The 15,900-nt window shown below is 43.1% G+C and overlaps 2 protein-coding genes across 8 annotated transcripts in view; both read right to left on the bottom strand.

The window, feature by feature from the left end:
• Positions 1-99: 99 nt before the first annotated feature.
• Positions 100-11,126, bottom strand: tdrkh (tudor and KH domain containing). 4 transcript variants are annotated; one of them, XM_019271373.2, is made up of 15 exons: positions 10,899-11,126; positions 8,173-8,333; positions 7,999-8,090; positions 6,657-6,858; positions 5,772-5,911; positions 5,378-5,696; positions 5,136-5,302; positions 4,437-4,612; positions 3,962-4,026; positions 3,692-3,843; positions 3,500-3,610; positions 2,804-2,858; positions 1,834-2,697; positions 764-846; positions 100-673 (listed from the first exon to the last, which is right to left on the bottom strand). In XM_019271373.2, the coding sequence occupies exons 2-14, from the start codon at positions 8,300-8,302 to the stop codon at positions 791-793; spliced, it is 2,529 nt and encodes an 842-aa protein (XP_019126918.1). In that variant the 5' UTR covers positions 8,303-8,333; positions 10,899-11,126; the 3' UTR covers positions 100-673; positions 764-790. The 4 variants fall into 4 exon arrangements, with proteins under 4 accessions (XP_019126918.1, XP_027145276.1, XP_019126917.1 ...); XM_027289475.1 differs by lacking the exon at positions 10,899-11,126 and adding an exon at positions 10,056-10,865; XM_019271372.2 differs by lacking the exon at positions 10,899-11,126 and adding an exon at positions 9,736-10,043.
• Positions 11,127-12,079: 953 nt separating this feature from the next.
• The window catches only part of tmem94 (transmembrane protein 94), a 30,694-nt gene continuing 26,873 nt past the window's right edge, over positions 12,080-15,900 (bottom strand). For 3 of the 4 annotated variants that reach the window (XM_027289288.1, XM_019271320.2, XM_027289287.1), the window contains one exon: positions 15,828-15,900. In XM_027289288.1, coding sequence (XP_027145089.1) covers positions 15,828-15,900 — 73 coding nt within the window. The other variant, XM_010743760.3, reaches the window with a different exon arrangement.

The raw sequence follows: 15,900 nt of genomic DNA, 5'->3' as shown, positions 1-15,900 counted from the left end.
AGGCATGGTTGGTGGAAATTATAATATCAATATCATTTTTAATAAACATATACAATTATAGTATGAACTGCATTTCAAAATAAAAGACACAAACAGTTGTGACATAAAATAAATCCTTTATTTGATATAGTGCAGTCTACTACACCTCTGAAGACAGGCTATCACTCACGTCTGTCCATAGGTAACGATACAGTAGATTCCACATTTGAACACAATCTGAGGACCACATTCAATAATATTATGTTTATTTTCCAAAATAGAATAACTCGTGAAGCCCAATATATAGGCCATTAAATCTTAATACACATACAAGTATTGAAACTAGACGTTATTAGCTCGCCAGCTGCCTTCTGGTTCCAGTGACTCATATCACAGTGCTTTTCAAAAATAATACTGGCATTCTGTTTTTGTACCTTCATTTCTTGAACAGAAAATATAGTAACAACACATGGAAGCAAAGCAGCATCGGGTGCAACACAACAGCATGAAGGCAAAACAGAAGAATTGATTTTGGACCAAGTGACAACAATAAAGTGAATATGGCTGGAAGAACTGTCGCTTGTCAAGTAGGTAAGGCTTCACGATGAGGGTTCACGTGGTTGAGTTTGGGTCAGACGAGAGAAACGTCCTCTTTATCTGGTTTGAGCCGATGCAGAGGAGCGGATGGTCAGTGCTGCGAGATAAGAGCGGGAGAGCTCGTTAATGTGACAGAACGGTTCAGAAATGTTCACACTCAGTCAGTCATCAAACCAGAAAACAATACCTTAATATTCGTGTACTTGCTTTGGTGTCAGACCAGCTCGTCCTCTATGACATCATCAACACTTCCTGAGATTGAGGCAGCTTCTGAGGACCAAAGATAAAACATGTTAGTTATTCAACAATCAGCGAACAACAGGAATTAACTTCTTAATCCACCTCAGTGCAGACGGCTGACAGAATGAAATCCAGATAAGAAAGAACTTGTGACACCAACAGAAATGTGTCTGCAGCACCAAGTATTAAACAGCAACGTACTGAAAGCGTGCACTGAATTCTTCTTTACATTCTCAGTCCTGTTTATTTATTGTCTGATCAGATACTGGAGAGGTTTTATTACAGCGGCTGTTTGTTGTTATTTGACTGCATGAGATTTACAAACGGCCATATAAAGTTGATGTGTTGACACGTGTTCACAAACTATTTCCTTTACACAAGCAGCACACATGGACAAACATTTAGAGCCTGGGTCCTCAACAGAGGGTCCGCTACCCCTATGGGGTCCTTAGAGTTACTGGAGGAGGGGCACTAAATTATTGTTTGATCAATTTTTAAAAAAGTAAAACATAAGTATATATGATAAAATGTCAACATATTTGATAAACCAGCCATCAGTCAACAACTCTGACGAACACTGATGATGATGAAATCATGGGAACTACACAGCTTGGCTTTGATACCCAGTTACTTTAAAGGACCAGTGTGTAGGATTTGGTGGCTGTGAAACTTGCAAAAAATGTAAAAATAAAATCAAAGTTCCTATCTGGAGCCAGTGTTTGGTTTGTCCGCTCTGGGCTACTGTACAAACATGGTGGACTGTTGAAGGACTCACAGTGTCTGCAGATATAAGGTAACAAAAATAAAACAATTCTTATTTTCAGGCCATCATACACTCATGAAAACAGAGTTAATATTAAATATATCCATATACACACTGGACCTTTAAATCAGCCAGTGCCACCAGGGGAAACACACATGAATTATAATAAATAATATAGTGTGTGTGTGAAGAGATATCCGTGCCTACTAAGAAACTACTAGAAATCACCCAGAGCATATGAATGAAGGGGTTACCTGTGCCTGTGTCATGTGTTGTATATGGACATGGGTTAATGCTGAAGTCTGCTCTCTGTCCTGACAGCTTGTCGTCTGTGAAGCTGTTACTTCCACATTTATGTTCCTCTTCTGCTCTTATCTGAAACCTGTCAGAGTGAGGCGTCCTACCAACTCTCATTTTTACTTTATCCAATATTTCCCCCCCTAAATGTATTTTCTCATCAATTCCACCTCCACTCAGGTCACTATCTACACCACCCTGTCCATTACTTGTTTCCAGCTGCTCCTGTTCCTCGTCTCCACAGTAAATAACATCAGTGCTGTTAGCGAGGACGCTGCTATCTCTTCCTTTATCCTCTTCATCTCCTTGTTGCCAAACATTCTCTCCATACTCCTCGCTGTGGCTGGAGTCCTGGCTTGTGTCACAGTGGGCAGATGTGGAGGTTGTGCTGATGCAGCTCCATGCCACACTGTCGTCCTCTGTGCTCGAGCTCTGACAGGAGTAGAAGCTCTCTGTGGACATTTCATGGTCCGTCTCTCCTTCATAGGCACTTCCTTTCTCGATCATCTCATCACTGCTTAACTCCCGAATGCACAAAGGACTCCCCGGGTAGGAAGCAGAGGAGGGAAAAGGAAGTTGTGAGTTTGTGAGCGCTGGCACAGAGATGTGAGAATGAGCACGACTGGTGGCGTGGGTTTGTGTAGGCGATGACTGAACCATGTGAATCATCTTGGCTGGACTTGAGTGGGCAAAGCTGTGCGTGAATGTAGATGAGGGACTGACAGTGTGTAGCTGCGTGGATCTCAGGATATGTGGGTAACATGGAGAGGACGCAGATGATGCCTGCTCAGACGGATGATCTTCACATTGTTGCCGAGAGCCTTTTATCAACGCCCACCCACCCCAGAAAGAACAGTAACACACGTAAAGAGAGAGATCTGCATGGATTTAGTCACTTCATGACTGCTCTCCCTTTGCTCTACTCACCCGATAGGCTGATACAGGAGAGGCTGAGCTCTGACGAGGCTCCGATCACGTCATCCTGCAGGACAAGACATTCAAATGTGAGTGAGTGTTTAGCATGTTGCAGCAGAGTCCTGCCAGGTAGCACAGAACAGTTTAGTATGGACATGGGTAAAAATTAGGTGAATGCATCAGAATGATGCAGGAGACTTCTTTAACATCTCTATAAGCCAATAACATCACGTCTAATCATTTGTTTTATTCATTTGTTTCATGCAAGCTCAACACGTCTTCACACATGCGGAACTAAACCCACCAAAACACCATAAGGCTGCATTCAGATACAAAAAAACAAAAAAAAAAACAACACAGCCTGACGCAACACTACACAATCAGACAACCAGTCAAACCTCCACAGTCAGTCTGAAATGTCTCTGAAGACTATCCTAACTCTGACACTCACCTGTTGTGTTCTGGCTTTGTTTATTTCATGAAGCAGCTTCTAAATCTGACTATGCAGGACTGTGTTACAGGATGTTTTGTCCCATTACTCTACTCATGGTTTCAGTTCTACATCATATTCTACATTAGCAACAAATATGCTTCAGTGAGCATTAAATCATTTTTTCTGTGACAAGAATAAAAATCTGGTGTGAAGATATTAGACAGGAGCATTCCAGTCACCAGTGTTAATGAGGCCATGTGTGTTCAGTGACTCACCAGCATCCTCTGCAGACAGCCAAGGTTGTCCCGATCCGTCTTCCCATTCGCCACTTCCTGGAAACTGACTGCGTGGTCCCGCCGTATGAGCTCCTCGCCGATATCTACGGTCTGTGAGAGAGACGGCTGTTATACAAGAAGCGTGCGAGGGAAGGCAAGACAGGATGAAAAGCAAAGCGCACAGCGGCTAACCTTGCCGTCACTGTTGTCATAGAGCTTGACGCTGGGCCAGGAGGAGATCTCAGAGTGAGAGTAGCTGCAGAGTTTGGCCTGCAGGGGTCTCCAGGAGGCGCAGTGTGTCAGCCGCTCAAACTCGTCCAGAGCGCCCTCGGTCCACACCTCCTCTGAGATCACAACGTTTGAGGAAAAATGACTTTTAGACCAATGCACAACGTGTTTTGACTTTCACCTTTTTATTAGTGCTGTGCCTGCGTGATGAAGTTATTCAGATGAGAATTTTACCTTTTGGTCTCACTCCTGCTAAGTTGCACTCAATAGCTTGGAATGGCAAGCTGAGGAAGTCGCTCCTGAAATGTTAATGCAGCAAAGCACAAGCTGTTAATAACACTTTGGAACCAGTGCCACATACAACAATATGCCTCTATTCAGCAGCTGCATTACGGCACAGCAGAACCCCTCTACCTGCCAAGACTGCAGGAGGGAACAAATGAGTGCAAAGTTTTATGAAGAGTGCAAGTCGAGTTCAGTTCGAGCCTCAGAGGCTGAAACCATGGCGAGGGGATGTTGTTGTGTTGTTCAGGCGGTGGCTGTGCACCAATTTAATTTAGCCTTGCCTTTAAGGCGTGGCCATTTTTTGATCAGCTCTACAACTGACCAAACCAAACTTTAAACTTCATTCAGCTTTAATTCTTCTGTGCAGACTCAACTGAAGCCAGCACAAATAGAGCAGGCAGGTGCCAGGTGTTTTGTCTCTTACCTCATGCGGCACAGGCCGTCTCTGGGCAGCTCCCCGTTGTCTCCAAAGTCCACGTAGTAAAGGTCAACCAGTCCGGAGCTCAGCACTCCCAGCACCCTGGCCCTGTTCCATGTGCCGTGGTCTTTGTATGGAGCAGCCACAATGTCCCCCACCACGATGGTCTCCACCCTCTGCTCCTAGAAAAGACATGTAGAATGTTCTAAACATCAGAGAGCATCTGTGTATGAATGGACAGAGGAAAGTGAAAGTTCATATGATTGAATTTAGTCACTCTCTTATTTCTATCTTAGGGATAACAATGCTGTACAGTTTGGAACTACAGTTCAGGGACAACTAAAGCCTGCTCACATTTGTGCCCATTATAGAAAAATAGCACCATTAGAAGTAACCTGAATTCTGAATTACTGGCTTTTATTTTGGATGCACATTAGAGATGATCTCCAGGAAGTAAGTCACACTGAATCTAATCTAAAGTGTTTATCACGCATGTGTGTGTGTGTGTGTGTGTGTGTGTGTGTGTTATGACTCCACGTGTCTCAGCACAACTCACTTCCTGTTGTTTCAGAAAACCAGCATACACCTGTCCCTTTCACCCCACACACCCAGCCTCATCACTCTCTTTATCCCCCCCACCCCCCACACTGTTAAACCAGGAACACTAAACACTGAAGTACAGTCCGCAGATGGAGCCATCCTTACAGTGGGGTTGCTGCTGTTGTAGAAGCGGTTCATCTCCTCGGTCAGTTTGTCCAGCTGCAGGGAGCGCACGCCCAGGATCTGGATCCAGAAGTGGTTTGGGTTCTCGTAGGCAGAAACATAAACCTCGAGATGTTCGTCGGGCTGGAAGCTCAGGTCTGGGCTGGGAACTGAACAACACACAGAGGAATTAGATTAGATCTGAAATAAATGCAGTGTGGCAGGTACACAGTGGACAAACTCACTTTCAAACTTGGAGATTTCAGACAGAGAGTCAGTGGAGACACTGTCCTCCTCCTTGTTGTTGTCTGTGTTGAGCTTCAGCTCTTCCATCTTGTCAAAAACATCTTTGGGTTCTCCTGTGGTTCCGTTGGCATGGATCAGCCTGTTTTTCTCCACCTGAGAGTGCAGACTGTTGTTGTTTAAGCCCACCGGTGCTTCAGTCTCTGTGCTGTCCGGCCTCTGAACCGCAGCAGTGTGGCCTCGTTTCTGCCGCAGGGCAGATGACTGGGAGATCTTCGTCCTCACCATTGTGTCCTCTCTGACTTTTTCTACAATCAGCTCCTGCAAACAGATCACACTTTATTCTCGGTAGTATTTTAAAATAAGACGACTGACCACACACTGTCTGCTGCTCACCTTGGCCTGTTGCACTTCCTGTCTGGTCCCCGTGATCGTCACGTTGCCCTTTGCACCGGGACCGTGCGTCTTCTCTTTCGAACAAGCCACTTTGGCTCCTGTGGTCCTGGTGATCAGTTTCAAACTCTCTCCACCACGGCCTGCAAAACACACACACACACACACACACACACACACACACACACACACACACACACACACACACACACACACACACACACACACACACACACACACACACACACAGGGTATTGCCACTTAGGGTTAGTTTGGGCCACATCAGCTCTCTTCTACCAAATAACATGGTCAAAATCATCATCACCACGCTGGTTGTTTAGAAGAAGCACTTTGAATCCCGTGTTTAGAATCAGACCAAAGTGAATGTATCCTGTTAACAAGTCTGTGTGTATTTATAGCCTTATAAATCTCCTCTGTGCCACAGAGCTCCATTAAAAACACGAGTGAACCATACTGCAAATCTCATCTTGGAACTGCATGAAGAGATTTTGTTTTTCAGGACACTTCAAACAAGCAGAAAACAACATATGACATCTCATCACCAGGTCAAGTTCATATGACCAAAGTGTCAGCAAGCAGCTGCTTATTTACACGTGCAGCAGACGCAGAGAGAAACAACATGAGCGTTCATCCTTTAGTGTTAAATTCTCCACTAAGTTCACAAGCGAGTCTTTAACTGTGTAAAAGCAGCCTGGTGAACCAAAACCAATGAGTTAAAAGAGGCTCAAAGGCTCCATCTCTGTCACAGGTGACCCATTGTTCATTTCATATATTGATATGCAGCTTTTATAGAGCATATTAATGCATGTTAATGGAAAGAATAAACGTGCTACCAGTCAAAAATTGTCCTCTATGTTTGGAAGCTACCTATTATACGTCCAAATGCGGTCTGAGGAACCTCCAAAGCCTCAGTCACTGGTTCACAGTCAGTGACCAGGTTCTCCAGGACGCAGCGGGCCAGCAGGATCTGCTCCTTAGAGCCCTGCAGCAGGAAACACACAGCCGTCTTACACGCAGGCTCCCCTGAATCTGACAGAACCCTGACGTGAGCTCCAGACTTCTGGGTCACCTGAGAAGAAACAGAGACGGCAAGAGAGCGTTAGAGAGAGTGAGCTGTGGCATGAAATGACTCATGATTCAGGAAAACCACACTTAAGAGCTGTTTGACAGATCTGAGAGGTTTGGATTGAAAAATGTCACATTTCAAAAACAAATGACTCAGTGTTATTCCTCATCATCTGGGACACATTACAGATCACATGACACGCACCGCCTTACAACTCAGTCAGTTACAACGTTTAAGACTGACATACAGAACAGTGAAAAAAACAAAGACGCTCAAATGAAGCCTCATTTTAAAGTTTCCTCTCCTCTCTGTCACCTTCATCTACATAAGCATGAAATCATCAGCATGAGACAACATCACATCTCCATGGAGACAAAACACTGAACTCTGATCTCCATCAGGAAATCTGGTCCTCTTGACGCAGCAGAAAATAGAATCTAGCTAAGAATAAAACAATAAAATGAAATGGACGGTTCAAGTGAAGATCAAAAAAAGAATGAAGGAGAGAGGGTGGTGTACGGAGGAGAGAGGGTGGTGTACGGAGGAGAGAGGGTGGTGTATGTAACAGACTGAGGCGCTCTGAGGTAGATCTGGGCTCTACACATAAACTGTCTTGACAGACTGCTGGATGAAGTGTTTAGTCATTAACAGAAAATGAATCAGTCATTTTCAAGGAAAAATGACAAAGCAAAACATAAGGTATAATATAAGATGTAATGTTTGTTTGTCTTACATGAGAGTAAACTGAATATCTTTTGACTGTTGGTCAAAACAAAACAAACAATATGAATCATCATCTTGCTCATTGGAAAATGATTTTTGAGGCATTTGGTCTGCATGTGTTTGAACCTGTGCTCGTGCAAGTGGGAGACGTTCTCCTGGAATGTGTTTCTGTTTGTAACCCAAACCATGATGTCACTGAACATAACCAAACTGCACCTGAAAACTGAAGTCAACGAAAAAAACATACTGAAGTCAACAAAGTCTAATAGTTGTCTCACAGCCTCAGTCTCCAAGGTGATAGTCCTGTGTTTACCCCGTTCATCCACCACGACTTCCTCTCTAAACACTGTCTTTATACTACGTCACCTCCCTTCTGTACACCACCCGCCTGAATGCTACATCATGTAGTGAAGTACTCACCATGTCCAAAAACTTGGCTTGGTACCTGGATATGTTCCTATAAACCTCTACAGGAAGCGTCATCTTGGACACCTCAGGGCTGGGCTCCTGAGCTGGTCAGGAGAAACAGAGGATCATCAGAGAATGGACACAAACTTTAACACACACATACACACACTTGTCTGGTGTACTCACTGTTGTTGGTGCTGCTTATGTGACGATAGACCATGTAGCCCACTGTGGCCCCGACAGACAGCCCCGCAGCCAGGGCCACCATTCTGCCCGAGCTCAGGCTGCTCTTGTGACTCTCCTTCACTGCGTCCATGACACGCTGCGCACCCAGTGGGATGCTCCACCTAAGCACAGACACGAACGTGAGTCCCCATCCAGCAGCAGCAGCAGCAGCGTTATAGTGTTGCTGTCTGTGACTGGTCCCAGCTGTCCAGTTCATCAACTCCTGTCTATGAGATGTCTTCACGACACTCGGTCAGTATGTGTTAGCTGCTGTCGTGTACAATCCTCGGCGGATTTTGCTGGTTTGACGGAGAACTGTACGGTCATGCAGCACAGAACGGAAAGCAGAAGCCAGCCTGAACTCAAAACAGATCAGGTGTTCTCAAACATTCTCATTCCACACATGGCTTAGAACTTAAAACCCGATCCATCAGATTCTGTCCCACTGACATACATGAGGAGTCGCTTGGTAAGCGTGTTGGTAATTCTTGACAAAAAACATCTTGACTTTTTCTTAAATCAAACTACATCATAAAGACCTTGAAAACAGCATCTGAAATACACTTCACCCAAGAGTCCATAGTTGTTGGCTCTTGGTCATATCACATGATCTTCATCAGCAGATGTCTCCTAGTTGTCATGGAAATTGTTTTTTTTGGAGCACTTTTAGAACTTAACGCCTGTGTTGCTGGGAAGTCACAGCCTGGAAACCAGACGATTGGTTGTTGCGTCCAGGCTGCAGGTCCATGTAGCAGAACATACCGGGCTCATCCAACTGTTCGTGACTGGCTGCCATTGATGGTGATTGGTTGAGGGTCCGTCCAATAAAAATCATTCATTTGTCTCCGTCGGCTGGTGAAGATCATGCGATATGACTGAAAGCTGCAGAACAGATACTAAATGGACTTTGTGGTGAGATCGTTTTCTCATAAGGTTATTATGACGGTACTGACTAAGGGTGAGCTCATTATATTAATTACAGTGAACTCGAAGTGTTCCTTGTTTCTGTTAGAGACCTCCCTGAAGGTCCTCAAAGACCTCCTGGAGGTCCCAAGACCCCGCTTTGAGAACCACTGGAGGAGAGTCTTACAATGTAGCCTTTCACTAGCTCAGACTACATCATCATTAGCCCGCAAAGACATGCACAAGCGGTCATACACACAAGGTAGTCGCCTAAATGATTAGACATTTAGTATACTGTGCACACACACACACACACTCAGCACTGCGCTTAAATGCACCAAGCCAAACTGCAGCGGCCCTGAACCTAACTGCCAGACAGAGTGCACTGAAAGCTGCTGCTGCACACTGAATACCATTTACTGTAGTCAGGCGACCTCCAGCCATTCCATTAATCACTGAACTCTTGCATCCAATTCTTTCTGAGTCTTTTTTAACGTCACACTGCTAACGACTGACACACAGAAACAGAATGCACTGGAGGTACGCCAACAGTGAAGAGTATTAGGGACCACGCAAGGACCGGAGGAGCACACGGCACCACCATGCAGATGCGTGTCTCACTGGGAGAAGAGGGCTCTGGGGCTGTAGTTGAGAAACACATGGGACTTGGACACTCCAACGTCCATCTCGTGGGAGAATCGTGACAATAAGACACAAATCTTCTCCGATCCCGGCTCTCGTGTTTTGTTTTGTTTATGGTTTACATCCAAGTTCAAGACTACTGACAGACAGGTAGAAGGGGGAGAAAGTTCAGTCACATTTGCACTTTGATGTCATCGTGTGGAGAGCATTTCATCAGAAATCATCAGAGACTTACTTCATACAGTTCTTCACTGTGGTAAGAATATGCAAACAGGGCAGCCCTGCCAGTACAGGCCTACCTTCAAAACAACAGGATGGCTGATGCTGCGTGCAGGCTGCAGCTGTTATGTTGGCTTTGGATTTTTTAAACAGAAGCTCGTTTAAAAAAATGGAAATTTTAAGTGGCGTTGCTTTCTGAAAGTATGTAGACGGAGTATATGGATAACTTATGACTGTTCATGACTTAATTAGATGTTTAGAGACTTTCGGCCTGGAATACATCCATCAAACAGCACTGTGTGTCGGAAAAACAGTCCAAATGTCAGGAAAGATTGAGCTGTTTGGTGACGGTCCCGCCGCTAACACGTTGTTTTGGTAAGAGTAGCTGCATACGTGAACTTTAATATTTTAGCCGGACCGAATTTAACGAGTTTTCCTACTAATACGTGAAGGTTATAGCGTGAATATGTATCTGCGCAAGAGGAAACCATCTTTAAATGCGAATATTTTTTAAACGGAGTTCGGTGTCACGTCTCTTAAAAACAACGAAACAGCCGCGCGGCTGGTTAGATAACCTTGGCTCTTTCTAGTCTCCGTTCTACATTATTGTGGATAAACTGTGTTGTCAACACGAAAACCGCGAGCCGGTGTAAGCCTCCGAATGACCAGAAGACGTCTGTCTGTTTTCGGTTTCGTGCCGAGCTGTCAAAACGACCGCAAACACACTTTCTTCTCCGAGGCTAGCCAAGCTAACGGCAGCTAGCTGCTGGCTGACACATGCAAGCAAGTCAAACATTATGACAGGGGAGCGCGCGTCCTCAGCACGCGCGCAAACTCTGACAGAGCCAGCCGGTGTTTCACGGTCCAGATGTTAAAGTTAGGTCAGCATGAACATGAAACATGTCAGAATGTACGACACTTACACAGACCACCCCGCTCTCTTTTCAATCGACCCTGTCTGACTCTGCAGCAGCTCGTCAAGCTCGCCGGCGGAAGTCTTGAGTGCACCGGAAACTTTACGTCCAGGGTTAAAAGCTTTAATGCCGTCTATGGTTCAAGTATACGAGTGTGCGTAAGATTAATAACAACGTGAGAGATCAATGTGGTTATTGCCACTGAGCAGGCTCCTCCCTTAACAATTCACGTTGGTCGTGCGTGAACCAGAAACGTGACCGCAACATACATTTATTTTTATTCTGAAAGGTCAACCGGAAGTCGTTTTCTGTATTCTCGTTCAGCTTCACGCTAACTTGACTCGTGCCAGCAGACGATGCTCTATTGGCAACTTCCTCAGCAGATCACGCGCGGGACATCAGCTGTGACCGGCTATGACGTCAAAAACAGAGAGAAATACGTCATAATAACAGTGACACGTGACAGATGAATAAATGAAAACCAAGATTTAAAATGTATACTATGAAGTTTCAGGGATCACGGCTGCATGAGTCATTCATTTCTGAATAAATAAAATCAACTTTTGTGTATTTCTTAAAAGTTAGAAAAAATGAAACACACATAACAAATACACATAAGAGTTCATGAAGACCTGGATCCCTTTTACACAATACTACATGGGCTTACACACACGTCTTATTGAAGAGGACGTCATTCATCAGCTGTTTGCTTGGCTCATTTTCTGGGTTTAATTTACTCTGTACAGTGTGTTTTCTATATTATGTGAAACTTAAGTCAATTCTATCTGGTGTATCACTTTAGAGGGATCGCTGACAGGCTGATGGCTGGCTTTGTACGAGGGAACAGAAATAACAACAGCAGCATAGAGGTTTTCTCTATACATTTATATAGAATTGTTGACGCTGTGCAATGTAAAAACCAATAAAGAACTGAGGGACTTTTTTTAATGAAAATGCAAGAATAAAATCAAGATCAAATATTAAGAGCATGAGAGCAGAACCAGATTCACTTTAGGTGGGACTGTGGAGTGGATTCAGGACGTCTGGAGGTCAAACAGAACTGAATCAGGACCTCATGTTTTACTGTGACACACATTTGTACCTTTTCTACCTAAAAGAAATAGATTTTTCTTCCTCTGGTTACTGTGTTAAACTTTTGTGTGCAACAAACTCTGAACACGACCATCTCATAAATAAAAGAGCATATTTATTAACATGACATAATCAATACACAAACAGATTTGTCAAAAGTCCTGAACATAGACGCTTTAAAAAATACAAAATATACATTTATGTTTCTTGTGAACAACTACATCATAGTCCATCACCCCCCCACCCACACCCTATAAATCAACTGGCAGAGGTTTCAGCTCCGAGCATGTGTGTGATAGATAATGTTATCGACTCTGCAGGTTGCGTAACACACGGGATGAATCCATGCTCAATGGAGTCCGTTTGTGTCGTGAACTAAACAGTAGAACAATAGATAACATGTACACTGATCAAGACAGAGCATTCACTGGATCGTATTCATGCAGCATATTCCATATGTTTGTCATGATATAAAAGAGGGCCGACTCAAAATAAAAATCCTTCTCTTGCATTGTCAAAAAACCTTCAGTAGTTTCATGCCGATCGTTTTGTCACGAGTGCTTTGGTTCTGTAAACCAGAGGACAGCTTTGCTTTGTTCACACACACCTTCACTTTAAACTGAAAATGTGTAGCTACAAACTAAAACAGGCACACATAAAAGCAAGCACAGGTCAAACAGGGCCGTAGCCACAATATAAAAGATACTGAGGTCAAGTCCCAACCCCACCCCAAAAATATACAAAATAAAACATTGTAATTCTTTCAATATTGCTGTTAACTTCATTTCAGTTGTCTGTAAAACTTAGATTGCAAATCTCATTTAGATTTTGGTTTCTCCGTGTAATGTTAAATTACTGATTCATTTTGTTCCTGATGGCCTTAAATTAGTCAAATTTTTATACATGAAGTCTGGAATCAGACTGCGACCTCAGTGTCTTCGATGGTGGCTACAGACCTGAGGTCAAACCCCAGATGCCATGTTTGATGCCATCTTTAGATTAAGACTACAAGTGGGCGAGAATCAAGGCTGGACCACCAACAAACCTCAGAAGGTTCAGGTTCCCTAAAAGCCCCGGGATGACTGTGTCCATCAGTTTTTGGTCATTTGATTGGACAATATGGATAAAAGAGATAAAAGTTCTTTCAGAGGAAAAGATTTAAAAAATAAAATAAAATCCTATGTTACAGTAAATATCATTTTATATCACAATGATTATCTATATATAAGGAGATATAATACATTTTCTGGAAAAGAAATAGAGAAACTGATCACTTGGGGCTCAGGGACCAGTAAGTATGACCACTAAATACCATCATACCACTTCAATTCTGCAGCAATATTAAAACCACATCCATCTGAAATAATAACAGAACCACAGCGAGCTGGTCTGACGGAAGTAATGCTGCACGTTCACTGTAGGAACTTATGGGGACACGTAAAGGTGATCTCTGGAATATGCTGGTCAGCAGATCAAATATGAAATCTGGGGTGATGGTGACACATCTGCAGGTGAAAATCTACTCAGCTATTCATTCTTTATAGTTTAAAACTAAACAGTATCCTGAGCTCCTGTCCATCCAGGTGTTGAGAGCTAAAACACACAGACAGACTGAGGAGGAAGGCAACTGAATGATGAAGCACCTTTCAGAAGACTCTGGTACACCAGAATAAACATTGTTATATTTATATATATATATTTCTGTATTATTTCTGTATATTTCTGAATATATATATACAGAAATCCATCACTCAGGGAGGGACTTGCTAAGATCACTGCACAGCCAGCTGCGTGGGTTCAAAGCAGCAATACCAGCACATCCTTCAGTTAGATAAATGTGTATCGTGTATATCTAAGTGTAGATATGTGCGTAGAAATCGTGACTGATCCAATTTAATCCTTAATCTTCGGCCCTTATGGTGTTACAGCAGGTCTGACCTCGGCTTAGCTCTGGAATTGAGTAACTGTAAAGAACATTTGTTGCAAAACACAAGAAAATAATAGAGAACTTTGTCTTGCAGGCGACCACAGTGAAGATTAAAATGTGGCTCAAAGGCTGAACAACAGAGCGGTTCAGAGAGAGAGCTCAGAGAAGCTTCTTTGTCACATTTTTTCAGAGGTAGTGTTCCACTCTATTCTGTACATGTCAAGCAATGACCAAACATATTGTTACATAAGGAGGCCCAAAGTGTTCAATATTAAACACTAAAAACACAGAATCTAAGTAATCATATGAATATACTGTGTACTATATATAAATGAACCAACAATTTGTGAAATAACTGACCTGATTATTAGAGTTTCATTGGAAATCATTTTGTATTTTATTATAGAAATGTTTCAAAAGTCTGTTTTTAATTCTATAATGGCATTTTTATTTCATGATAGTGTTGTTGTCTCTCTTTTTTTTACCTTCTATGTACCCCTTACTTTTCTTAAGCTAGCAAGTTGAACAACTACCACATGTAGCCAGTTAGCTCCTGTTAGCCACAGGAACAACAACGTCAAAGTAATAATGAAATAACCAACTAGATGCTGCTGTTGTAAATAAAATCAGATACTAAACCTCTTTAGCCTTGAAGCTTAAAAAAAGCTGCTAATGCTAACAAGCTAACCTGGCTAACTAGCTATCCGGCTTCAGCATCAAAGTGAAGAGCCAGCGTTAGCAGTGTTACCTATCTCCTTGTTGTTTTTAGTGAGCATAGAGAAAGACTGTCCATCTCTTTGCTCTTTGCAGAGTTGTTTTTTACTTTGAGGAACTTCAGATAGCTGACGTTAGCTGCTGTTAGCTGTTCACTGTGATGCTGAGTACTGAACCAAGGGCATAACCTCAACTAGCTAGTTAGCAAGCTAGGCAGGTAAGTAGGCAGAAAGTACAGCTTTCTGTGTCTGTGTACTGAGTTTAACTCTTTATTTAATTTAAGAAACTTTAAGTTTCAATATATGTTGAGATTGTTATTCTAGCTAACGGGGGCTAACTGGCTAAGTCTGGCAGCCATTGTTAAGCTTGTTAGCTTAGGAGGCAAAGTGGTATGTGATTGGCTGAAAGGTGAGAGGGCGGTGACATCACCACTGTCAGGAAACACAGCATCATGAAATAAAAATGAGTGATTATGAGAGAACAACAGACTTAATTCATTCAACTATTTCACAAATTATTGCTTCTTCATATGTCTGAATGATGAACTATGAATATATTTAATAGTGGAACATTTGGGGCTCAATAGTTACAGACTACCTTTTTTTCCTATGTGTTTTTACTCTGAATGACGACACACTGATGTTACGTTGAACTGAGTAAAGGCTGGACTGGAGTGATGATATGACACATTTCAGTGTCTCACTGGTTGACATTAAAATAAACTTCACAGAAACCTCCTTTGAACGTGAAGCAGTTTTTGGTGGATTGTTTGGGACCTGGATCATTCCCGGAAACAAGAGTGACCATGCATGCAAATCTCTCAGAGATGGAGAACAGAAGTGAAAGTGAGGAAGCATAAACCTCTTCAGAAAACATTCCTCATGCCTTTAAAACTAAAACCAGACAATAAATAGTTGCCTATTTTTGGCTCTTTTCTATTGAATGGAAATGAATGCTTTGGAATTTTTCCTGTTCCTGCCCTTCAGATAACCATAACAATATCAGCTGGTTTTAGAAAACAGACCAGGAGCTTCAATATGTGTGGCATAAATCCCCCACCCTGACATTTGGTTGATATCTGCTCCACCTGATTGCTGCAGTGCTCTTGGGCTGAAGGGTTAACTGAGGGTTCTACAGTGTTTGCGTCCTGCCCTTCCCTGGTTTCCCAGTACTGCTGCGACACGAGCGTCCTCATGGGGAACGCATCAGAATGGAGAGTTCATCCCCAGCTTTGTTTCAAACTGCAGCTTCTGCCTCTTCTGGTAGCGAACTCGCACC

This window comes from Larimichthys crocea, chromosome XVI, assembly GCF_000972845.2.
Source record: "Larimichthys crocea isolate SSNF chromosome XVI, L_crocea_2.0, whole genome shotgun sequence".
In the NCBI taxonomy this organism is placed as follows: Eukaryota; Metazoa; Chordata; class Actinopteri; family Sciaenidae; genus Larimichthys; species Larimichthys crocea.
Note: the sequence above shows the minus strand (reverse complement) of the source record. Positions and strands in the feature narration are given on the sequence as shown.

What these genes read in the sequence shown, in the direction of transcription:
- tdrkh (XM_019271372.2), bottom strand. Translation starts at nt 9,800, where the DNA reads ATGGACGTTGGAGTGTCCAAGTCCCATGTGTTTCTCAACTACAGCCCC. An exon ending in CGCATTTGGACGTATAATAG is followed by an intron (nt 5,912 to 6,656) that starts GTAGCTTCCAAA and finishes TGTGTTTTGCAG; the next exon opens with GCCGTGGTGGAGAGAGTTTG. An exon ending in AGGAAGTGCAACAGGCCAAG is followed by an intron (nt 5,697 to 5,771) that starts GTGAGCAGCAGA and finishes ATCTGTTTGCAG; the next exon opens with GAGCTGATTGTAGAAAAAGT.